The sequence below is a fragment of the Zootoca vivipara genome, chromosome 6, assembly GCF_963506605.1.
Source record: "Zootoca vivipara chromosome 6, rZooViv1.1, whole genome shotgun sequence".
Taxonomy (NCBI): Eukaryota; Metazoa; Chordata; class Lepidosauria; order Squamata; family Lacertidae; genus Zootoca; species Zootoca vivipara.
Genome location: NC_083281.1, coordinates 79,314,533 through 79,340,816, shown reverse-complemented (window position 1 = coordinate 79,340,816; position 26,284 = coordinate 79,314,533). Strand labels below are relative to the sequence as shown.

The 26,284-nt window shown below is 45.8% G+C and overlaps 1 protein-coding gene across 3 annotated transcripts in view; it reads right to left on the bottom strand.

The window, feature by feature from the left end:
- Positions 1-18,167: 18,167 nt before the first annotated feature.
- Positions 18,168-26,284, bottom strand: part of MORN1 (MORN repeat containing 1) — a 116,562-nt gene continuing 108,445 nt past the window's right edge. The window contains exon 12 of one of the 3 annotated variants that reach the window (XM_060276185.1): positions 18,168-20,471. In XM_060276185.1, the coding sequence (XP_060132168.1) occupies positions 20,239-20,471 (233 nt within the window). In that variant the 3' untranslated portion in view covers positions 18,168-20,238. The remainder of the gene's footprint in view (positions 20,472-26,284) is intronic. The other 2 variants (XM_035119527.2, XM_060276186.1) reach the window with 2 other exon arrangements.

Here is a 26,284-nt window from a genome sequence, read left to right as displayed (position 1 = left end):
ACTGCTGGGCACTACACGCGGCACTGCTGGGCTGTCTGAGCGCTTTGAGGTGCTGGGCGCTCCGCGTGCTCCAGCAGCCGTTTCCAGGCGGCGGGGCGGCAGGCCTCCTTGGCCGGGTGGAGGCGATGCCGCTGGCTCTGGCACTCCGCCCGGCGCTGCTGGGTGCTCCACACACTCCAGCAGCTGGGCGGTGGGATGGCAGGCATCCTCAGCCGGGTGGAGGCGAGGCCGCTGGCTCTGGCGCTCCGCCCGGCGCTGCCAGGCGCTCCAGAAGCCAGTTCCGGGCAGCGGGACAGCAGGTCTCCTCAGCCGGGCGGAGGCTGGCTCTGGCGCTCTGCCCAGTGCTGATGGGTGCTCCGAGCCGCTGGGCACTGCCACAGCTGGCATGCTGGGTCCCACTGGCTGGCTGGGGCGCTCGGCGGTCTTGCTCCACATGGCATGGAGGTATGTCTTATTTTCGGGGTATGTCTCTTATTTTGCAAAAGGTTAAAAATCCTTCCATGGCTTACTTTATGACTATGCCTTAAAAAGGGGGAAACAGGGTATTTTAACAATAATATACCATTCCTTGAGAGTCCCATGGACTGCAAGAAGATCAAACCTATCCATTATTATGGAAATCAGCCCTGAGCACTCACTGGAAGGACAGATCCTGAAGCTGGAGAAGACGCTGATGCTGGGAAAGATTGAGGGCACAAGGAGAAGGGGACGACAGAGGACGAGATGGTTGGACAGTGTTCTCGAAGCAACCAACATGAATCTGACCAAACTGTGGGAGGCAGTGGAAGACAGGAGTGCCTGGCGTGCTCTGGTCCATGGGGTCACGAAGAGTCGGACACGACTAAACGACTAAACAACAACAACCATTCCTCATGATTTCATATTTCCTCTTGGACAACCAAGCATTTCTTTTGTAAGATATCAGCAACACCTCTTTTTCTTCTTCAGTGACACCAGATAATTGCCTACCTTCCTAATAAAGTCTAAACCCTATTCTTGTTTAATATAGGCATTTAACTGGAAGTGACTACTCCAGTGATAACAAATTCTCCCATCTTAAAGTTACACATCCTTAGGGTTCGTCCCAGGCTACACCCTTCAGCAGTTTTGTTTCTTGGACCCTCCTCAAGTGCTTTTCCTTGGCTGGAATTTGCCCTTGAGCTGTGTTAGTATCTCTCATTTGCCCTCCCCCTCCGTGTCTGTGTGTGTGTGTGTGTGTGTGTAGTTGAAATGTAGCCTACTGTGGAATGGTAAGAGTCACATGAATTTTTCCATCCACTTTTTTTTGGCCTCTGGCTCTACCCACCACTAGTATACAAACCCTGGAAGGTTGCCTACAAGGGAATATGGCTCTTGGGGCTGGAAAAAAAAGCTTCCCAAACCCTGATGTAGTGCTTTGTTGTAGGGTTCAATACATTTCACATTCATGAACTCTGTAATCCTTGTAACAGCCGTGTCAGGCAGTTGGGGTATTTTTATTCCTAGCTCAGTATCTTAGGCACTCTGCACCATAGGCTCTCTCTACTACTGTACTAGCTCTTGTTCACAGAATGGAAACTTCTTGACCTCCCTGCCACCAATCCACCACTGTAATGTGAAACAGCACCTCTGGATTATGCAAAAATGGGTTGACGCAGATAGAATCTTACATACTCTAACTAACAGATGTGCTTCTCTAGCCTAAGTTCTCCAATCCTACGCAGTGCGTTTTAAAATGCTTGGCAGTCATTCAAAATCCCCCAATTGTTGGAGTAATACATGCACTACCCCCCAAAATAAAAATATGAGACAAGAAATGGCAAATGACTTTTCTCAAGCGAGAAATACTGCTTTTTCATTTCAATGTGACTAGCAAATAACATTGTTGCAATCAGATGTCTCCTGCCAACAGATACTTCTTGATGGCAAAAAACCTGTTGTGAAGGAAAGAAGAAAAACAAAGAACTGCATAGGTGTTTGGTTTTAAGCCACTTGCTACCTGACCTCTCAGGGTAAAAAAAACACCCACTCAACTTTAAAACAGGGTTTGCAAAGATCAGGCCCAGTGGCCAGATGCAGCCCTCCAACCCTCTCTATCCGGCCCTCAACCCTCTCCCCTGGCCAAGTTCCTTTCCTCCAGGCACACCCTACACCAGACCTACTCCATGCCCTCCTTGAGTCTGTTACTGGCTGGAATGTCTCCTTGAACTGTGACAATGCCTCTTACTTTGCTGGATGGAGAAGTGTGAGAAACCTCTGGCTTTGCCTACTGTTGAAAGGTAAGTCTCACATCCATCAATCTACTCATGTGGCTCTTGGGAGGTTGCCCATAAGGAAATAAGGTCCAAAGGCTGTAGGCATTTTCCAACCCCTGCTTTAAAGCACCTGTCCCACATCCTTTCTCCTCCTCTCCTCCACTGGGGCTGCAGTACAAGGTGGGTGGGAAAGTTAACTCTTTCCCTGACAGGCATTTTCTGGATGAAAACTGCCCACTTCTGCAGCTGCTATTTGACCTGGAAGCTGTTAACAACTCAGCTTTCTTGCAGTAAGGTGGAAACACTGAATGCTCGCTCTGCAAGCACTGGAAAATGATCAGGGCCAAAAAATTCACCTCTGGCTGCATCCAAATAAAATATAGTTCTCCTATAAGACCATCTTATAGTGAGTGGCTTAGCTTGTCTGAGTCATCTACAACTTGTTGCTCTGCTAAAACCATTACCCAATGTAGCCTGTCTCTTCCCCAGATGCAGTACGTCGCATATGTTGGTGTGGATGTTCCTACCTTGTGGCAAAGTGTTAAGTCTAAATCAGGCATCCCCAAACTGCAGCCCTCCAGATGTTTTGGCCTACAACTCCCATGATCGCTAGCTAACAGGACCAGTGGTCGGGGGAGATGGGAATTGTAGTCCAAAACATCTGGCGGGTCGAAGTTTGGGGATGCCTGGTCTAAATGATCTTTCTAACGAGGATTGCAAGCAATGGTCCAAACCCATGAATGCTACAAGCATAATGCAAAGTGACTCGCCAAATGGGCTTGATTCAAGTGCAACTGGGATCCATGTAGACAGCTGGACTCCATAGTTTTGTGCCTAAATTTCAGTGATTCCCCCACTCCCACCCCACTGAAGATGAAAAGCTTGAAACAGAGTCAGGTTCATAGGAAGCTGCCTTATACTGCGTCAGATCATTGGTCCATCTAGCTCCGTATTGTCAACACCAGGCATCCCCAAACTGCGGCCCTCCAGATGTTTTGGCCTACAAATCCCATGATCCCTAGCTAACAGGACCAGTGGTCAGGGATGATGGGAATTGTAGTCCAAAACATCTGGAGGGCCGAAGTTTGGGGATGCCTGGTCAACACTGACAGGCAGTGGGTCTCTGAAATTTCAGACAGGGTTTAAACATAGGGCCTAGTTGTGGTCACCTATCCTATAAACACAGGAAGCTGCCTTAGTACTGTATACGGCTTTAGTTCAGTATTGTCTACTCTGACAACAGCTTTCCAGGGTTTCAGACAGGGTTTTCTTCCAGCCCTATATGGAGATGCCAGGGATTGAATCTGGGACCTCTTGTATGCAAAGCAAGTGCTCTACCACTGAGCTATAGCCCTTCATTAGTTGCTACTGGGCTTGACACTTAACAGATCTGTGCGTGCTCAAAAAGGACAAGCATGGTACTACGGTATGTCAATACAGTACAGTATTGTGTTTTAATTTGTTGGAAGCCACCCAGAGTGTCTGGGCAAACCCAGTCAAATGGGTGGTAAGTAAGTAAGTAAGTAAATATTACACCAACATCCTGTCAAAATATATCTATTGCAGCACTTCCAATGGTACCTCCAAGAAAGTGATGCTGCTAGTACTAGAACTGTCCCAAAATAATTTTCCTGCTTGAAGCAAAGGACAAGATGGCTGCTTAATCTCCACACACACACACACCATGCAGAGAAGCCAACTGAACTGGCAGCTAAATTTCAAGGCTGGTGAAGTGACCGTGTCCACCAACGCACCTGAGGGCAACTTAGGAGATGCATGGCAGGCCAAGTGGCACACACAGCTTCAATCCTTCAGCATCATCTGCTGCCTAAGGCAGCTCCCTTACTCCTGGATTTAGCTGACAATCAGAGTAACATGTATTTCTAATCAAAGGTCCTTTTCTTGTTTCTGTTTTTGGTTCAGAATTTCAGAAAAGGAGGCTGGACTAGATGTGCCATTGGCTTGATCCAGCAGACTCTTCATACATTCTTATGTTCTAATGCATGGTTAGGCAAACTAAGGCCTGGGGGCCGGATCCAGCCCAACCGCCTTCTAAATCCAGCCTGTGGACGGTCCAGGAATCAGCATGTTTTTACATGAGTAATATGTGCCCTTTTCTCCTGCCAACCTAGCAGTTCAAAAGCACATCAAAATGCAAGCAGATAAATAGGTATCGCTCTGGCAGGAAGGTAAATGGCCAGGGGCGTCACAATGGGGGGCAATGGGGGCGGTCCGCCTCGGGTTCCACTCGGGTAGGGCGCCAAGTGGCACCCCCCCGCCGCACCAAGCGGTCTTTGGGAGTTTGGAGTTGGAGGCGCGCGGCTTTGAAGTCGCTGGGGGCCACGTAATGATGCATGTGCAGCACCGAGCGGGCTTTCCACCTGGAGCTTGGCGCTGGAGGCACACGGCTTTGGAGTCGCCGGGGGGGGCGGTGATACCCCGCTATGTAACACACATGCACAGCGCAATGCTGCACATGCGTCATTATGTGGCGGGGTATCGCCGCCCCTGCGTCTCCAAAGTTGCGCACCTCCAGCGCCAAAGTCCAGGTAAAAAACCTGCTTGGCGTGGTGGGCGCACACCGAGCGGGCTTTCTACCTGGAGCTTGGCGCTGGAGGCGCGCGGCTTTGGAGTTGCCGGGGCGGCGGCGATACCCCACTATGTAACACGCATGCACATGCGGCGTTACGTGGCGGGGTATCACCGCTCCCCTGCGACTCCAAAGCCGCGTGCCTCCAGCTCCAAACTCCAGGTAAAAAGCCCACTTGGCGTGGCAGGCGTGCCGCACGGAGCGGGCTTTCTACCTGGAGGTTGGCGCTCCAAGTTACGTAGCGACGCCGTGCCCCCCGGGTGCATGGCAATTTGCCGCCCCGGGTGTCGTGGCAGCTCGCTACGCTGCTGTAAACACCGTTTCCGTGCACTGCTCTGGTCCGCCAGATGGCCACATGACCTGGAAGCTGTACGCCGGCTCCCTCGGCCAATAAAGCAAGATGAGTGCCGCAACCCCAGAGTCAGTCACAACTGGACCTAATGGTCAGGGGTCCCTTTATCTTTATGTGCCCTTTTATTTAAAATGCATCTCTGGGTTATCTGTGGAACCTGCCTGGTTTTTTGCATGAGTAGAATGTGTGCTTTTATTTAAAATGCATCTCTGGGTTATTTGTGGGGCATAGGAATTCGTTCCCCACCCAAAAAAAAAGTCTGGGCCCACAAGGTCTGAGGTACAGTGGACCTGACCCCTGTTGAAAAAGTTTGCTGACCTCTGTTCTAATGGAATGTGACAGAAGGCCCTCCACCTTTCAGCACTGGCCTGAGTACACAGAGTAGAGTACCAAGAGAGGTAATGATAGGCTATACTGCTTCAGGCTACAGTTGAAGGATTACAGTTGTATATTTCCCTGTTGGTTTGTTGTTGTTTTTTTAAAAAAAACCTGAAGACAATCACACTAGTAAAGGCCTGAGGTAGCAATTTTCTCTCTGTTTTGCTAGTTTTTCTTTGTGGGAGCCATTTAAGAAATGTGGAGAACCCTTCAGAACTGGAACCCTTCAACTGCATCTGCATCTAGAAGTGGTGTGATCTGTTCCCCCACCTCATTCTCTTGCAGTGGTGGAGGGGAGACCAGGATAGTAGACTCTTGTCTCCTCTTCTTGAAATAAGCAGAGAGGGAGCAATGCCGAATCTAAAGTTCCTTCGGCTGTTTTCTTGGCTGACGCTGAACTTCAGGAATTCCCCCGCCATCAGAAATGTTCTGGGTTGGTTTTCTATTTTTTTTTCTTTTGCTAAGGAAACAGTGCTGATCACTCTCAGCTCCAGATGTTTAGCTATGTGGTACTGGAAGCAGCTTGTGGGGATCAGGGAAGGGAGGGCTTTGGAGGTGGCTTCATCTGCCTCAGGCTGAACCTTACAGCCTCTCGGAGCTGGATGCCTGCCATCTTCTCAGAAGCTCTCCCACAACCACACACACCTCCCCTTCATCTCTAGTCCCACAGGGCTGCCAATGGCAGATTTCCAATGTTAACCCATTCAAATCACTTGCGCTCAGTGTGTTCAAGGTGTTGTTGCTGAATACTATAAGCCCAGCTATGTAGAGGAAGCACATGGGAACAGGAGAGGTCTGGTCTGGAGCAGAAGTCAGTAAGCAGAACACAGTGGGTTGTGCCAGATTTCCATGGTGACGAGGCTAAATAGTGAGGTCCTTAGAGCAGGTAAAATGTTCTCATGGACTGACTGAGGGGGGATTCTGACTCCAAGAAGTAAGGTCCTTTGAGAAGGGCCTTAGCTCAGCGGTAGAGCATCTCCTTTGGCTGCAGAGGGTCCCATGCTCAATACCTGGCATCTCCAGGTTAGGGGGCTAGGAAAAGAATGCCAAGCACCCTAGAGAGCCACTGCCAGTATAGTCCAGTATAGTCCATTTAGTCCAGTGTCTTGTTCTCATAGTGGCCAACCAGATGCCAATGGAAAGCCTGCAATTCTCCTCACTTGTGATTCCCAGCAACTGGTATTCAGAGGCATACTGCTGCCAACTGTGGAGACAGAACACAGGCATCACTAGATGTTAGCCTGCTAGATGCTAGGCTTGATGCTTTGCTGGGAAACTGCATTGATCAGCCTCTATAAAAGTCAACTTGGCACTGCAACTGGAAATAATCTTGTTCTCCATGAATCTCTCCAACATCTAGTTAAAAACAAGAACCTAAGAAGAGGCTGCTGGATCAGGTCAGTGGTCTATCTATCTAGCCCAACATCCTTTTCTCATAGTGGCCACCTGGATGCCTGTATGAAACTCACAAGCAGGACACAGGAGCAAGAACCTTCTCTCCAACCATGTTTTTCCAGCAACTGATATTCAGAAGCAATGCTGCCTCTGAAGTGGAGGCAGAGCACAACCATTATAGCTAGCAGCTATTGATAGCCTTATCCTTCATGAATTTGTCCAATTCTCTTATAAGAACATTGTTATAAGAACATAATTACTAAAGCTTAGACCAGCAAATGGAGAATACTCTGCAGGATCAAGTAAGCACTGGCAAGATAACTGGTAGGATGACTTCATAGGCTTTCCTCCCTGAGTCCCCATATTTTCTGCAACTAACCCTTGACTTTTCTTTCCTTCTTGCATCGCAATAAAAGTCACACCTTTGAGCTCTCTGGTAAAGATGTTGTTTCTGTTCCATCAGGTCTCTCTCTTTTTGTCCAGTGCATTCATGGGAAGGGAGCCCTCCAAGCATGGGATTGGATGTCAGAACCCTCCACCCCACCCCCTTCATCCTCTCCAAATTAAATTGCGCACATCAGAAGGTTGACTTTGGCAAGCTTCATTGGTGACTGCAAAATTCCATTGTTAAAAACGAGGCAAGTGCACATGAAGCCAGAATGAAAGCAACAGTCTTTTCCCGCCTTGAAAAGCTTAGCACACAAAAAAGCTGGAGGGTAGACAAGGAAAGGAATGGCTTGTGAAATCAAATTTATGGCTCCTAGGAAACCACAGCTATGGGTTTCCCCCCCTCTCATATTTTTCAAAGTATATGTTCCAAAGTGGAAATAGGTTCCAAAGCTTTTCTCAAGCCCTGTCATCTTCTGCAGGTGTTATCCAGTGTGTGTGTGTGTGTGTGTGTGTGCGCGCGCGCTAAAAATTAATAATGATGCTAATAATAATAATTAAAAACCCCACCTCTCTGTATTAGCATTTCTTGGTGATCGAAGCCAGAACAGTTATCAACAAGTAAGAAGAAAGGAAATGCTTGTTGCCAGCATTTCCAAGAACACACTGGAAGAGGAAAACTATGACCGAATGGTGCAGTTGATGCTATTAGTTCAGAGCCAGAATAAAAGAGGGTCAGAAAAACTGCTGCTTTGCTCAGAGGAGGCATGTTTTTCTCCTAACTTATTTCCATATTATTGCATTTATATCCCACATTTCCTCCAGTGAATTCAAGAGAGCATATCTAGCTCTCCCACTCTCCATAATATCCCAGCAACCATGTGCCAGCCCATCCTCAAACCTGCGGAATTGCAGTTGTCCTATCAGCCAGTCCTTGGGTCTGCGGCTACTATTGCTGAATGCCAGATCAGCTCTGAGTAAGACCTCTCTCATACATGACCTGATTATGGATGAGGCGGCTGATCTGGTCTGTATCAGTGAGACCTGGGTTGGTGAGTGGGGTGGAGTTGGTCTCACCCAACTGTGTCCACCTTGGTACTCAGGGCAGCATCAGGACAGACTTGAGGGTCAGGCAAGGGGAACTGCTATAGTGTATAGAGATTTCGTTTTTCTCTCTAGGCCAGGGTTCCCCAAACTAAGGCCCGGGGGCCGGATGCGGCCCAATCGCCTTCTAAATCTGGCCCGCGGACGGTCTGGGAATCTGCATGTTTTTGCATGAGTAGAATGTGTCCTTTTATTTAAAATGCATCTCTGGATTATTTGTGGGGCTAGGAATTCGTTCATATTTTTTTCCAAAATATAGTCCGGCCTCCCACAAGGTCTGAGGGACAGTGGACCGGCCCCCTGCTGAAAAAGTTTGCTGACCCCTGCTCTAGGCTCTCTGTCCAGTTGGGGTTGGGGGGAATCTAGTGTGTGTGTTCTTGGCATTCGGCAATCAGGACAGATCAGGGATTCTGTTGGTTCACCTCCCTCCTTGCTGCCCAGGAGTCTCCCTGCCAGAGCTGATAAAGCTGGTCTTGGAGGTGGTGTTTACTGTCTACATGAAACTGCCAAGTGGGGTCATCCAGAGTTTTGGAGTGCATTTTCAGCAATATGCTAATGGCACACAGTTCTTCTCTTTTACATCTGCAGTGGATGTTCTGGACCGTTGTCTTGCCTTGGTAATGGACTAGATGAGTCAACAAACTAAAGCTCAAGTCAGATAAGACAGACACTGTTAGTGGGTGGTTCCCTCGACTGGATGGATGGGAGGTTGGTTGCCTGCTCTTGATGGGGTTGCACTCCCTCTGAAGTAGCGGGTACATAGCTTGGGTATCCATTAGTTCTGGATCCACTGCTGTCACTTGATGCTAAGGTGGCCTCAGTGGCACAGAGTGCCTTTCATCACCTTTGGCTGGTGGCCCAGCACCCCCCTCCAATCTGAACAGGGATGGCCTAACTTCTGTTGTCTATGCTCTGGTAACCTCTAGGTTTGATTGCTGCAACACGTTATATGTAGGGCTGCCTCTGAGGATGGTTTGGAAACTTCAGCTAGTACAGAATTTGGCAACCAGGTTGCTCACTGGGACAAGATGGTTTGAGCATATATTCCCATTTCAAGGACAGTGCATTTTCTATATCTTCTTGCCTGTCCTGCAGTGTCATGCATGAAAGAAGCAGCAAGCAGTTTTCACAAACTTCTGAGAGAGAGAGGGAGGGGTGGGGAAGAGAATGATTTAGGCCAATGTTTCTCAGCAAATAGTTTTGTTAAATTTCCTACAGATGTTGCTGCAGCTCGGATGTGATTTACAGAGAGACAAGTCTGAAACAGTCTTAGAGTGACACTGGGAGGTTAACATTCCAAAATCACTGCTTGGGTACTGGAATGGATGCCAGGATTGCGGGTAGTAGACTTTTCTTTTCTTGATGCAATGCCGTTCTAATCCAAAATTCTGTCTCCGGGGATTAAATTCACACTTGGACTTCACAGCCCCTTGTCCATTGTGCTGAGGTCTCAATTAGTTGATGATGATCTCCAGAACGCAACCACAATAGATTTCATGCACTGGGCTAAGGCCAGTGCTCTGTAGCAACATCAGGCTCCCCAGCTCACCCCCAAGACCAGGATATAAGTCCAGGAGTGAGGGATCTGAATGTTAATAAAGGCATGAGCTAGGGGTAAAGATGCAGCCAAATGGAGGCAGGGAGTGGGATCCAAAGTGATTCACCAAGGACTTGGCAATCCAAGGGGTTCAAGTCAGATTGCCATTTGCTCTGATTCAGTGGTAAAACATGGGTTTTCTCGAGGAAAGCACAGGCGTGCGCGCGCGCACACACACACACACACAACCATTCAGATACAGAGATTTAAAGCACAAACCAGTGCCTGGAAAGCACAGTGCAAGAGGATGTCTGGATGAGCCCTTAGATGTGGTGCTAGATGCTGTCCCATTGCCAGTACAGGAGATTCAACTGCTAGTCTGGTAGGTTTATGTAGATGGAATGGGGTCCTGTCCTTTCTGTCAGGCAGCAAAATGTCTTCATTTGGCTCCGTTACTCTATGAATGTAATACAACACAAACAACAAACAGGGGACTTGTTTGCCTATAGATATGTGGAATTAGAAGTCCTCCAGAGTAACAAGTAGATAAGTAGATGGCGTTCCTCTGTGAACAGCCACACACAGAAACAACCACTGAAATATCACCCAGCAAAGCATCATCCAACATCACTTGCTTTTGGTAAACACCCGTGTAACCTTTCCTTTCATGGCTTTGACTGGAGCACCTGTCTGACTAGAGTATCTCTCACTTACGGTCTTGGCCAACAAACAAGATGACTATTTATAGTGTTCATAATTTTTTTTAAAAACCAAGCCATGTACCTTACCATGGCAACCAGAGTGTCCATGCGCTACCTAAGAGACAAAAAGCTTTGCCTTGTAGGAACAAAACACACACAACACAAGTGATGTCAACTCCAGCTTTTGGAACAATTTGTTTTCTAGTTTCCAAGCACCCCGTCCCCCCCCACACTTTTGCTCAATCATGGCACACTATTTATCTGTTCTCTCTGCAATAAACCTTTATTTCCCCCTTTTTAGTGTGTGTCTACAAGATCTTGAAAATGCAGTGGGGAAGCAGGCGTACACTTGGGACGCAAATCAACCCAGTCTGATGTACCAATTCTGACATAAATAGGGGTTGTTGTTTTTTAAAAAAACACAGGACTTTTGAAAAATAGGGTGGGAGCAAAAACAGCTCTGTTGAATGTGTGTTGGTAGCATTTTACATCCATTTTAGCATAACCAAAAGGAAATTATGAGCATTACCGTGTTTCCCCCTTTTTAAGACACCGTCTTATAACTTTTTTTACTCAAAAAAACAGACGGTGTCTTATTTTCAGGGGATGCCTTGTACCTTAAGGCCTCCTCGGAAGGGCCAGGCCACTGGCTCGGGGTGCTGCTGGGCGCTCTGCGCGGCACCGAGGCGGCAGGCTGCTGGCTCGGCGCTCCGCCCAGCGCTGCTGGGCGCTCCGGGCGCTCGGCGCTGCAGACCGCTGGTTCCGGCGGCGGGGGGCAGGCCTCGGGCAGCTCTCCCCCCAAAAGAAGAGGCCAGGCGCTGCAGGGGGCTCCGAGCGCTCGGCGCTTCGGAGCGCTCCGCTCTGCAGCCGCCGGCCTCGGGCAGCCAAACAAAAAGAGAAGAGGCCAGGCGCTGCAGGGCGCTCCGAGCGCTCGGCGCTTCGGAGTGCTCCGCTCTGCAGCCGCCGGTTCCGGCGGCGGGGCGGCAGGCCTTGGGCAGCTCCTCCCCCCCCCCAAAAAAAGAAGAGGCCAGGCGCTGCAGGGCGCTCCGAGCGCTCGGCGCTTCGGAGTGCTCCGCTCTGCAGCCGCCGGTTTCGGCGGCGGGGCGGCAGGCCTCGGGCAGCTCCTCCCCCCCAAAAAAAGAAGAGGCCAGGCGCTGCAGGGCGCTCCGAGCGCTCGGCGCTTCGGAGCGCTCTGCTCTGCAGCCGCCGGTTTCGGCGGCGGGGCGGCAGGCCTCGGGCAGCTCCTCCCCCCCAAAAAAAGAAGAGGCCAGGCGCTGCAGGGCGCTCCGAGCGCTCGGCGCTTCGGAGCGCTCTGCTCTGCAGCCGCCGGTTCCGGCGGCGGGGCGGCAGGCCTCGGGCAGCTCCCCCCCCCCGCAAAAGAAGAAGCCAGGTGCTGCAGGGCGCTCCGAGCGCTCGCTGTTTCGGAGCGCTCCGCTCTGCAGCCGCCGGTTCCGGTGGCGGGGCGGCAGGCCTCGGGCAGCCCAAAAAAAAGAAAAGAAAAAAAGAGGCCAGGTGCTGCAGGGCGCTCCATGCGTTCACTGCAGCAACAGCAGCCGGTTCCAGGCCCCTCTGGCTGGCTGGGGCGCTTGGCGGTCTCGCATGGAGGTATGTCTTATTTTCGGGGGGTGTCTTAGATTTCACTAATGATAAAAAATGCTGCCATGGCTTACTTTCTGACTACGTCTTAAAAAAGGGGAAACACGGTACTACAAATCACGATGAAGTTTGGGGGGGGGACAAAGGTCCTCCAAGGCAACATGTGTATGCCAGATTTTGTGCAGAGCAGTAGACCTGTGGAACACCTTTCCCCGCCTTACTAAAGCCCAATTTGGAGGATCTTCTGGAACTTCCAGCTGGGTTTAGATGTTGCCTTTTGATGTTCAGAGCTTTGATACTTTGTGTGCACTGGGTGTGGGGCCCAGCTTTAGGCTGGTGGGGTCAAACTTTGTTTTTCCTAATAGAACCCCAAAACCGACCAGTGAAAGCCAGCTGCAAAATGGTGACATGGGGGAAGGAGCCAGCTTCTGACTGCACCTCACATGCCATACACTGAAATGTGTACAAATCACACTCAAGTTGCAGCAGACTGGGGATTCTAAAAGCCAAATTTAGACAGATGAAAAGGCATTTCACTCTTGCTATTGATAAACAAGTGGGAATTAGAAACATTTGCTCATTTCCAGCAGATTATACAGTGAAATGCTTTAACAATATAGGAAGGCATCATTTCCCTTCTGCCCTGCATTGATCACATGCAGCACTGTTTCCGTTTTGCTGCAATTCACCTTCTGTCAAAAACTATGTTTTTTGTTTCACTGGCCACTGTACTAAAATTATGTAACCTGCATAATTTATGTAATTAATCACATGAATTATGCAATTATATTGTAATTACGTTATTCCAGCCCATTCATTTAAGTGCGAACAAAACACTGTGCTAGTGAGAACAAAATGCTGTTAGTTACACACTGTTTGCAGACTGAAAGCAGCAACAACAGCAGCAAATTCTGATTGTATTCACTGCATTGATTTCCATTCCAGACATGGGACAAATAAGGAAACTTGGGCAATTTCTGCTCCCGTTTCCATTTTCGCTCGAATTCTTTGACATCCCTACCTGTAGATACCAATTTACCTTCTGCTCAGACCTGGCTTGCAGGATTGGCTGCCCCTGATGAGCATACCCACCCACTAGTTTCTCCAGTTCCATTGGCTAATTAAACACTTTATGGCCTTTTAAACTGTGGTCAGGGTGGTTGGTGGTATTATGTATTTTTTGCGTTTTTATATTGTGATTCATCCTGTGAATCTCAGATGAAGGGCAGTATAGATATTTTAACAACAACAGCAACAACAACGCTTGGCAGGACCACATTAGTAGGGACCGTGTGTGTGCTGAAGTGAAGAATAGAAGGTTTGTATCAACTTGCCTCCACTTCTTTTGGAAAGTATGGAGGAAACTATGTCCTGCCCCTAGCCAGGATGTGGGGTGCAGGGAAAATGTAATTGCATTTTCAATGAAAGCTGCAATGCTTCAAAATATCAGACAGATCCCAGCTGTGTTGTACCAGTTAAATGTTGCCAACAGATCCACGTTCTAACCCCAATGAGAAGAGAACTGCTGTTATCTCTCACAGCAGAGTCCTATTATTGCCATGGGTCTAACTATGCTGGAAAGGAGCAGTTCCCTGGGATCTGGGATGGATTAGTCTGGATAGCATCCAGGGTGATGCCAGACCTCATCATGGGCTGACAGAGCCCTCATTGTGCTGAGAATGCAGATTTAAGCCAAGATTTGCAATACTATTATTTTTTTTGAGGGGAGAAATGGAGAGATAAAGGAGGGGATCTAATGAGAAAGAAAAGTGAGAAGGATAATAATGTTAAGGAAGGCTGGGCATAGTAAGAGTAACATAAAGTAATTTGAAAACATTTTCATGTGTGTTTTATTTCTTTGTGGTGATTTTGACCCCCATTTTATCTCTTTTATGCTACAAAAATTATATTTTCCCATGCCTGGGTTAAACGTCCCCCAAATGGTTTTAGGACAAGTCTGCATAGAATATTTGAACAAAATCTGTAGGCTAAAACCGCTTAGTTTTCACCAGCCTTTGCCTAGAGCACTTTCTGAATTTGAGTCAAACTTGTTTTTCACATTAAATCAAAAAGTGCTCTTCCAGCATACCCTGAAATCTTGGTTATTTCACTTGACCTGCTCATGTCTAAAGCAGGGTTGTGTATGTTCCAGACAAATGCAAATTTCACTACTCTACCCCAATGCTATGATACCTTCCTGACTTGGACTCTGTACCTCATGCCACATTTTGGAGATTTGTTTGTGTATGTTCGCACGTGCGAATGCGTGCTCTGATGGAGTTGTGAACTATACAGCAATCTGTAATCATAATCCAAAAAGGGTTTTTAAAGCATTTGTTTGCTGGTCTTGGGTCCATCCTGCCTTGTGGCTCTGAGTGTGGTCAAGCAAGGCCCTGAATGCATCTTTATCAGAGACAGCTGCTCAGCTGTGGGGGTGAGGGGTGGGGAGTCAGGAAGCTGATAGGAGCTGACAGAGGACAAGGGCAGTTATTCAGACCAAAGACTAGTGTAAACCATTGCTTACTTTATTTACTTTTAACATTTACTAATAATGTGTTTTAAACTTAATTGGTCTCCTCTTGAAGAACGCATTTTAACAGCCTTTGGCAAAACAGCAACAGGTCACTACTATGTCCATCCTGCAGTAAACACCAGTAACGTATGTCAGGTTTCCATCACACTTCTCAGATTTAGTCTTCTAAACAGTCAGGAAAAAAGGAGCAAGGGGTCTGCAATGAAGAGCAGCTGTTTCTAGTCTCCAGAGAGTGTGCAGAGCATTCTGGGATATATATATATGTTTGTGTGCATGTGCATGCCTGTCAGAGAAAGCACCATCATATTACAGACAGATAAAACTAGGAGTGCTAAATCTAGCTTCTGTCAACCTTCTATCCAGTGTCCTCCCCAAATTAATCTCCTCTTTGGATAATAGATTGACTGCTTAGTCTTGCAGAATCTATTGCAAACTTTTTGAAGGTTCTGTATGTACTGGAAAATGCTAAGAGATGGCATTGCACTTCATTTGGTCTGTCAGTCTCTCACTGTATACCAAGATAAGAGAAACTAAGATACACAGAGAGCGTCCGACCAACCAAACAACCCTGCAATGCTGTCTCTTAGTATTTTCCAGTACAATGTCGGATATATTACTTAAGGTTAGATTAAATTGCAAAAAAAAAACAAAAAATGCAAAAGCAGATATTTAAAAGCAGAAGGTTGGCTATGCATCCCTAGCACATATGCCTGTTTCACTGATTAATCATCATCATTTATTTATTAGATTTATACTCCAGCTTCTGAATGCACCTAATGTTAATTAGCATCACATTAGTTTGTGTGTATTCATGGAAAACCCCGACTAGACATACTAATGGAGATGTGTGAATAAGCCTCTGAAAACATCAGCCCCAGGGAGGGGAAATCCAGACTTAAGAATGCAGCACAGGGAGAACTCTTGATGACAATCACCCTCCCTGAGGCTATTTTCCCCATTAGGAAAAACCTGTATGCTAAACGTTGACCCTTCCTACTCTCTTCCTCATGTGTGATCTATATTTGTATTTTGGACAGTCATTTATCTTTTTTGCTATGCATTTGGACACATCTTAAAATACTGTAACCAAATTTTGCATGATGGTTCCTGAGATTAAGGAGGAGGTCCTCCTTTATGTTTGGATACAACTGGCTGCCATATGGAATTATAGTGGCAGGCTGAACCTTTCAAAACTGCACTGATTTTAACCACCGATTTAAAAACTGCACTAGTTTTGTTTTGATTTTTTAAATTTTTTTCTTAGAATTCCTGAGCAAAGTTGGCTAGGAGGATGCTAGTACCGGTATACTATATGAAGTCTTTTGAACTGAGATGTCAAAGGCTGTCCTGAAGAATGCCAAAATGAGAGTGCACACACTATGCAGGCAAATCTTGGTACATTGAATAGGGAGTTAGCCAATCACATGTCCCTGATGAGCAGCATCTTATATACCATATTGAACTCATTTTTGAAGGGACAATCCTTATGTAGGCAAAACGGCACCACAAGTGGAGGATATCAGCTGGTTTAGGGCAACCTCCATGTTTGCAGAAAAATTCTTTTTAAAAGAAGTTTAAAAGGGGGCCAACCCACGTGAAACATTTCAGTGAGGACTGATCATGATCCGTGGTATGGAAAGCTGACTGCCTGTTGGAGGGGAGGGGGGAAACAGAGCACTGTGGAGTGCAGAAGGGGAAATGGAATACACTTGATAGACGATACAGATGGCTGGAACCCTGGACAGGACCACTCCACACTGCAACATTGTGTTGCAAATCCCACATGTACCTATATAGAAAATTTGTTTGTTAATAACCCCATGTTTGTTACATTTAAGTATACTATAATTTTACTGTACTTAAAGCAATATGTAATTTGTGCCATGGACATTTGTGTATGTGGAAGAAAAATCCAGAGTTTTCTGTTTTGTGAGATGACCATGGCCCCAGTTACAATGAACAAATAAATGACCAGAATATCAGATTATATGACCTTGCCTTGTCATAAGCAGTATGTTTGGCAGCTACCTCTTCTCTGGACCTTTTGCCTGCCCCCGAATTCTTTTGCAGCACCACATTGTCACCCAGCCTCTATCTTGAAGTTGTGTATTGGCTTTTTAACTGTACTTTCTTCTCCATAGGCCAGGCATCCCCAAACTTCAGCCCTCCAGATGTTTTGGACTACAGTTCCCATCTTCCTCGACCACTGGTCCTGTTAGCTAGGGATCATGGGAGTTGTAGGCCAAAACATCTGGAGGGCCACAGTTTGGGATGCTTGCCATAGGCGTTACTGGTGTTCATAAGGCATTGGGGCCACTTGGCACAATGGCTATGTTATTCCTTCACTGTCAGGGACAGTATGCCTCTGAATACCACCTGATAGGAATGACGAGTGGGGAGAGCTGTTCTTGCACTCAGGTCCTGCTTGCGGGCTTGTGATTGGGGCAATTGGCAGGCCACTGTGAGAACAGGATGCTGGACTAGATGGGCCTTTGGACTGATCCAACACAGCTCTTCTTATGCTACATTAACAGCAGCTACACAATATTAGCTGCCAGAAAGATTTGAGTAAATCTGTATTGCTATCCATCAAGTTAATATATATCACCATTCATCTCTCTTAACTGCACTCCCTTCCTCACAAAACACTGGCAGCAGGGGGGCAATGATGATGACAAACACAGATGTTATTGCTCACAACTTGTGGGCTGCCACAAGCACTTCGGGGTGGTGGAATAAACTCTTCCCTTGCCAAGTGTGGTTCGCTGCTTTACCAGTTATTCTTTTGTGTGTGCTCATTGGTGTGTATTCATCAGTCTTCGTTTCTGCATTCTTTAATCCTACAGAAGCCCTGTAAAATTGGCATGTCTTTCATTGCTAAAAATCAAAATCTCTCAAACACAAAAGGAAGTATGTACTTAGAGGTTGTGGATTAGTAAAATACTGTCTTCTTGGGGGGAGGGGGAAAAGAGTGATACCTTCAAACATGATATAACACAAGAAGGGCCCAGACAAAAATGCACCATTAATTCAGCATTCCTCTTCTCACGGCAGCCAACCAAATGCATATGGGAAGCCCACAAGCAGGACCTGAGCATAACAGCAACTCCCCCTATTTGTGATTCCCATCAACTGGCATTCAGAGACATCCTCCACTGCAGAAAGAACATAGCCAACATGGCTAATAGCCATTGGAAGCCTTGCTGTTTGTTGTTTAGTCGTTTAGTCGTGTCCGACTCTTCGTGACCCCATGGACCATAGCACGCCAGGCACTCCTGTCTTCCACTGCCTCCCGCAGTTTGGTCAAACTCATGTTCGTAGCTTCGAGAACACTGTCCAACCATCTCGTCCTCTGTCGTCCCCTTCTCCTAGTGCCCTCAATCTTTCCCAACATCAGGGTCTTTTCCAAGGATTCTTCTCTTCTCATGAGGTGGCCAAAGTATTGGAGCCTCAGCTTCACGATCTGTCCTTCCAGTGAGCACTCAGGGCTGATTTCCTTAAGAATGGATAGGTTTGATCTTCTTGCAGTCCATGGGACTCTCAAGAGTCTCCTCCAGCACCATAATTCAAAAGCATCAATTCTTCGGTGATCAGCCTTCCTTATGGTCCAGCTCTCATGGAATCAATGCCTTGTCGTGGCGAAGGGGCTTGAATAACTCAGAGAAGCTATGAGCTATGCCATGCAGGGCCACACAAGATGGACAGGTCATAGTGGAGAGTTTTGACTAAACGTGATCCACCTGGAGAAGGAAATGGCAAGCCACTCCAGTATCCCTGCCAAGAAAACTCCATGGACAAAGACAACAGGCATTGGAAGCCTTATCCTCCATGAATTTGTCTAATCCTTTGCTAGAGTCATGCAAGGTGGTAGCCACCACTACATTTTGTAGAAGCAAATTCCAGTTTAGCTATGCACTGTGTGAAGTCTGTCCTGAAACTTCCAGCTTTCAGATTCATTTGATTGCCCCAAGTTCTAGTATTAATAAAGGAGGGGGAAAGTCTCCCTACTCATTTTCCCCCCACACCATGCATAATCTTACACATCTCTATCACATTCTCCCTTACTCACCAATTTTCTAAAAAGCCCCCAATGTTGTAACATTTCTTCATGGGCGACCTGCTCCAACCCCCTTGATCTTTTCAGTTTCCCTTTTCTTTTTTTCAGTTTCCCTTTTCTAAACCTTTTGCAGCTCAACGGAACTCAGTTCCAACACCTCTCAGGTAGGTGCCACTCTAAGATAACGAGGGAGGCGTTCATGGTGAGTTTCAGCACCTCTTTTTTTTCTAGAAAAATAGTACTGAGTAGAACTGTACACAGTATTCCAAGTCATGCAGATCTAGAATACTGTATACAGTCCTGGGTGCCTCACCTCAAAAAGGATACCCTGTCACTTTTTCACTGGAGATGCTTGGAAATTGAATCAGGAATATTTTTTGCATTTAAGGCAAACACTCTTACCACTAAGCCATGCCTCCTTTCATCATATGAGGCTGTCTTATTATGAGTATGAGTCATCCCATGGGCCTAGTATAGCCCATTCCATCTGATAGCAACGCTCCAGGGTCCCTGGCAAGGGTCTTTCTCAACCCTACAATGCAAGAACCTTTTAAACATGGGTTAACACACACACTGAAGTGATACAGTCCCAAAGGACTCCACTGTTGCATGCAGCTCAACTCTCACTTGGCTATCTTTGCCATGACGCACTATTGAGTCTTGAACTGCTCATCCAGCACGGCAGAGCACGTTGCGTCTCCAACACCGGCTGCTGCCAGACACAAATATGTTCCAAACAGATCTACTCACCATTCCTCCTCCACCATAATTGCTCAGATACATTTCTGGCCTGTTCAGCTGGGGCTTTATTTTTTGAATAATTAAACCAGTTTCAGATCCTCTTTCGATGATGACAGGAGACACTCTTCAAGACTGTTGGCAGTTTTCTGCTTGCCATCTTGTAGTGGGCGATTATTATTATTTTTTAAAAGAAAAATGTACTGGGTGATCAAGAGTTCTTTTTTTAAAGAGCAAAGCTATCTCGCTGCAAACATGCAATTAGGGACGCAAGTGCAGCAGTCATAAATGTAATCTGCGATGTATGTTTTTGGCCGTTAGTTGACCATCTGCTTTGCTGGGCTTTATGGTCCATGGTTATCTGACCAAACTGTTGCACGCATGCATCAAGTTTTTTTGTTTTCGTTTTTCAAATGCACAGCTTACATAATGATAAAAAGTAGCAATTGGCTTGCAAGAATAAGAATCACTGGCCTATATTAACACAGTATGAATTAACTACAGTTCATCTGAAAGAATATCCAATAGAACCAGAAGTTTTCTGTTTCTTTGCTTTGAATTTCTCATTTTATAGCCAGTTTTATGGGGATCAAATTTTAACTATTGGTGTTGAGGGTGGGGTTATTATATTAATAATCAATTATCACAGCTCTTAAGGGGAAATAGTTCACTTGTGTCCAGCTGGGCATTAGTCGTGGTCACATCTTTCAATTTCTTTTCTTCAATTGATAACATCTTTTTTGTTTCCTTTTCAGAACCCACACTTTTGCCTCTCTTTGGCATAACCCTCAAAAGCTTGAATGCAGGTGGGAGATGCTGGCCTACGAATGGAGGTGAAGTCACTTCATGGACCATAATTACATACTCTCCTGAAATATATAAAGAAAAGCTGGGAATTAATGTGCAGGGATGGATTAACTGTTACACAATGTTTGCTGTAGGGTAGGACCCTGGAGTGCAATTACCTGGAAAACTACATAGAGATGATCATGCTTTTAAACTATGAATGAATTAGTCATCTCACACATAAGCAGCAAGTGTTACCTGTCTTTCTGTGGCCAATGAGTATTGTAACAAGTTTCTATATCTGAACTTGCAAGCTATCATGCACAAGCTACCATACGCTCTAACTGGTTATTAAAAAGCAATACATTTTAATTTAAGAAATGTTACATTGAGGATAGGACACACAACACTTCTGCTGTCTTTGCAACAATCTGTTCATTTTCAAATGTACAGGCGGAGAAGCAAGCACTCAGGAGGCAGAACTAGTCTCGAAGCAAAACCATAGCTCTCCTGACAACCTAACCAGTTTTCCAGCAGTGCCTCAAAACTGCTTCCATTCAGCTCCCCTTTGCACATGCTTTGAGAGACAAGTTTCAATCCACTAACACTGCAGCAAAGTGTGATTCAAGGTCTAGTTGAAAGGAGTGCTGCCTTCTTGGTTTAAATACGAAGGTTTACTAACAAAGGACTTTCAGGAAAGAAATTTGTTTGCCCCATTTATTGGCTGCAAAATGGCTGGAGAATTTCAAAGCGACAGGTATCATTTCAATATAAAAGTGAATAAGGAATAAAAAGTGGTGGTGGTTGGGGAGAATGTTTTGTTGCCCTAGAAACAGCTCAGTTCCTGTTACCGCTCCTTTGTGACCCATTAATCTTCTACATATTTTGGTGCCAGAATATGTAAGAAAGCTCCTACAAACCTGGAATTTCACAGCATGTGGAAAATCCTTTCAATTGGAAAGGGTTACCTCCCTGGCCGATAACTGACAGAGGCGACTGTGTTGCCAGGTCTCCTGAAGGCTATGACTTAGGAGCCCTTCTTTATAAAAGAGATCTCTAGCCTCCCCACTGCAGTACTGTTGCCCTATTTCCAATGTGTTTTCCAAACACATACTCCCATCCTTTAGCAGAAGTTGTTGCTGTTCAGTGTTCCAACCAGCCAATCTGGCCCTTCTCCTGGATACTTTAAGCTTGAAGGACAGGGGTTGGGATCATTAGGCACAGGGGACAAATGTCACACTCCAGGCCTCTCTAATTGGCCCTCAGAACTCTCCACTGTCACATCACTTCTCCACGGACTACACCCCTCACTGGCTGTGTGTCACATCCTCTGTGGGTGTTTTCGCCTGGCTGCAATGTGTCCTTGAACTCTGATAATGCATCTTGCTTGTTCAGATGGAGGAGAGAGACAGGTGTGTCTGTATGAGTGTGTCTCGATAGTAGCCTACTGTAAGAGGAAAATTAAATTAGTTCCTCTACCCACTTTCAGCTCTACACTTCTATGATTCTATGACACAGAGAAGCCTGGAGGGCAGCTTTTGGTTCTCAGGTCAGCTGTTCCTCATATCTAGTCATGGACTGGCTGGATGCAGAGGAATGGTGGGAGGCACCAGCTGGGCAACTCCCAAGAGAAGAAAGGTCAGAGGCAGTGGATTGGTGTTGGGATGACTGAGTGGTCAGAGGAAGAAGATTGGGAGGAGGAGGTGTCGGAAGCTGAAGAGGTAACAGGGCTTAGTGAGCAGCAGGAGGCTGTTGCAGACAGGTGTCCAGAAGCAGAGGTAGAAGCAGAGGCTGGAGAAGAGGGGGGTGGGCAAGAGGCAGATATCAGACAAGGTGCTGAAGAAGCCACGGTGTCCTCCCCTCCTGCTGCAACCAGCTCCCCCCCCCATGCCCTGGTCTTCCAGAACCCCAAGTGGTATGAAGAGGGAAGAGCAAAGACAAACAAGGCAAAGAAGTCTCAAGTTGCTTGAGAAGGACACTGGGCAGGAGGAGACTTAGAGACCTGTGGGGAGGCAAGGTCCTTCAGTCCTCGCAACTGCCTCATTGGCGCAAGACCTACTGAGATGAGTTACTCTGTTTGCTAAGCCTGAGCTGTTTTGTTCCTTTGAATAGTTAACTTCACTGACACCTTGTGAGTTTTTACTGCCCTGCTCCCAACTCCCACCATGACATCCCGCCCTGCACTACTGGGTGGTGGCCTGATCCAATATGGACCACAACAGCAGAACCAACACCATATAAATATATGAGTTTTAAAAAATTAAGAACTGTGTTGCTGAATGCATGTTTGGGTTAAAGGTAGGTCCCTGGTCTGAAAAGGTTTAAGACTACTGCTCTAAGCTACGCTAGCTCTCAGAACAGCTTTTTTTAAATGTTAAGAGATTACATAATGTTAATATACCACTCTGTTAATGCTATGTTATTCACATGACAGCATTGTTCATTTGGTCTCCAGCAGCCTATATAGGCCATTCTGTTGAAGTCACACTAGGATGAAAACTGCCAGGTGCTTTGTCAAATAAAGCTTACAGGACTCAGAAAGTGCTGCCAGCAGCTGGGGGGGGGGGGAGGAACGATAACCCTGGCGATATCAATGGCTGTTCTGCTGAGGGCTGTCAAAGCATTTTACAAATGGCTTAAAGTACGGGGCGAAGCAGAGCTCAAATAGGGCTTCCTCTGGTGTGAAATGCAACATTACAGAAGGTTCTCTGGCCTGGCAGTAAAGAATACTGCACACAATCTGTATTACATGGGGATTAAAAGGAAGGAATATGTTATTCCAAGAGCTGGACGGAGGCCAGGACACCTGGGCTAGGAGCCCCTTAACTCGGAGGGAAAATATGCAATGAGATTTTGTCTTATTTTAGATGAGAGTTAACACCTCTGCAACTGTAGCAACAGTCAGAAATGCAGGAACAGGGCAAGGGACTGTGCTGTCCAAGACAGGACGGTGGCTCTGTTGCAGTCCCTCATTCGCTTTGTGATGGTGGTAGCACTGCTGTCCTCCTTCTCCCCCTCCCTCTGCTGCCCCTCATTCCTCCTCCATCATACTTAAAAACAACAACAACAACCTTTTGCTCTATGCTCTGGTAACCTCTTGGTTAGATTACTGCAATATGTTATATGTGGGGCTGCTTTTGAAGATGGTTCAGAAACTACAGCTGGTGCAAAATTCAGCTGCCAGATTGCTCTCCATGGTTTGAGCATATAGCATCAATCCCGGCCCAGCTGCACTGGCTGCCAATCAGTTTCTGGACCCAATGCAAAGTGCTGGTTTTGTACCGTAAAGCCTTTAATAGTTCAATGCATCAAGAATTGCCTCTCCCAATATGTACTGCCCCGAACCCTGCAATCATCATCTGAAGCCTTTCTTCGTGTGCCTCCTCCGCAAGAGGTCTGGAGAGCAGTAACACAAGAACGGGCCTTTTCTGTGGTGGCTCCCCATCTGTGAAATGCCTGCCCCATAGAGGATTACGTGGTGCCATCATTATACATCTTAAGATACCAAGCAAAAATATTCATTTATAGCCAGGCCTTTGACTAATTAAAGCATCTATGGCCTTTCAAACTGTCTGTGTGTGTGTGTGTGTGTGTGTGTGTGTGTGTGTGTGTGTTAATTTTCTTTGTTTGTTGCTATGCTATGTATTTTTGTGTTTTTATTTTGTAAACCACCCTGTGATCCTTGGATGAAGAGTGGTATAGAAGTTTAATAAATAAATGAATATTAATAAAAATATGCACATATTATATTTTGTTTTATAATGCCTGTTGTAGAGGCATTTTGGACTGTTCCAGAGTTTGCATCTCCATACTGAGGGGGTGGAGTAAAATTAGCACTGCCCCATCTAAAGAGGGTTTATTACAGAGTGAGCGCTTGGGATTGTATCCAATGTCATGCAATTCATGGACATGACTCTTAATGGTCCCCCATGGCTTGGATCCACCAGGAGCCTTCCTGTGTTCAGTATTGTGGGCTCAATTTTACGGAACTCCCTTCCAGTTGAAGTCAGGCAGTCCCCTCCCTGTTCAACTTCCAGCGCCTACTGGAGCATTTTAATAGAAGTCTTATTGTTATAGTTTTGTTAACCTTTACTTTAACCTTTACCTTTTCTGTGTTGTATTTTTTTTTGCACACCACTTAAGAGACTATTGTAGTTAAGCAGTATATAAATTGTTTAAGCAAACTTAAACCAATTTATTTCAATGGGTCTACCCTAAGTAGGACTTAACTGGATGCAGTCCTTTATGGCTACAGTCTGCTGCCTATTGAAGTCAATGCACTTCCATTGAGTTTTACTGGAACTGGGTCACATTGATGAGAATCTATCTGCAGAAACACAGTCAGGTGTATGGAAGGTTTTTGGCACTTTTTCTCTCTGTTTAATTCCTAACTGCAATGCAATTATTACTTCAGTAAACATTTCTGATTGTCTAATTACTATAAATGTTCAAGCTTTTAGAACCGAAGCTAACAGGCTTAACAAGAACATCATGAAAAAGAATAGCGCAATGCTGAAATCCATGTAAACGTTAGTGTCAAAGCCTTCATGGCCCTCCATCTCTTGTGTAGTAAGACTAGAAGGGGCAGGTGAATCTTTCAATTTCAATTTGTCTAAGTTTCTCATTTTTCCAGTTTTAAGTTCAGCTCTTCACATTTCTGCATCAATTTGAGAATTTCTATTTTTAAGTCATCCTGAAAATTCACCAGCATTCTAGTGCAAATTTCCCTTATATACAGCTTTGTTTGCTATATTTCATCTTGATATGCAAGGTTTCCCTGATACTATGTATTTTTGCTAAAGTACCGGTAGGTACTTTTATGTCTGCTTTCCCGTACTATATACATATTTGTGCACATTATGCGGTTTGAGAACTGCGTCACAAAATTCAGAGAAGCACAAATTTCCAACGATACCTGTGTTTTCAGTTCAATAATAATAATAATAATAATAATAATAAACAAAAATAAAAATATGCACCCCACCCCCGAGACCATTCCATTATAACTATCCAGCCTCCCAAAATTCTAACACCTCTTGCGATGGTTTGACTCCTTTCTGTTAACAGTACAAATTATACAAATACCTTCCATATCTCCTGAAAAACATTTCTCCTGCATATTCCCTGATTTACCTTAATAGCACATTAATTTATCATTAATAGCTATATCCCACACCTCTTTATACCATTCTTCCTTTTTATATTCACCTTGCCCCTTCCACTTCCTAGCGATAATAGCTCGTGCAGTTGTCAATTTGCACCCCATCATAAATTGATAACAACGCTACCTCTGGACTTTCAGTCAACTTTAACTCTGTGATTTCTGTTATCTCCTTAAACATCCTTTGCCAAAAAGTTTGCATGTATTCTCCCATATTTCCCCCTAGCTTTGACTATTTATCTGCCCTGTTGTCTCCTTCCCCCCACCTCTTTTAACTGATCTTGTTGATCCTCAGTTTCTACTACTACTATTTTATAAACTTCACTGCTTTCCCTTTTTATAACTGTATTTTTTCTTTAACTCCTTTTTATTATCATTTTTTCAAATTTTGTATATTCTTTGCATTTATTTCCCCTTAAACACGTCTTTGTCCATTGCATCAGATGTATACTGTTAAACCAAGTTATTTTACTTCCTGTTAGAGCTTCTCTTATTTGTTATTTGCTTCTCATTTTCTCTGCTCATTCCTTTATTTTAAGTATTTTCTTCTTTCGCTTCTTTTTTCAATTTCCTTTTAAAAATTTACTGGGAAATCTTCTATCATCACTGTCACAGAGGAGGCGTTGCGACTACTCTAGAGTAACGACTCTCCAGACCGTTGCCTTTTCATGCTTTTATTGTGTGCAGGCTATTTACAGTGCTAGAGCTGTACAGGATACATGTTCTTAGTCTGAC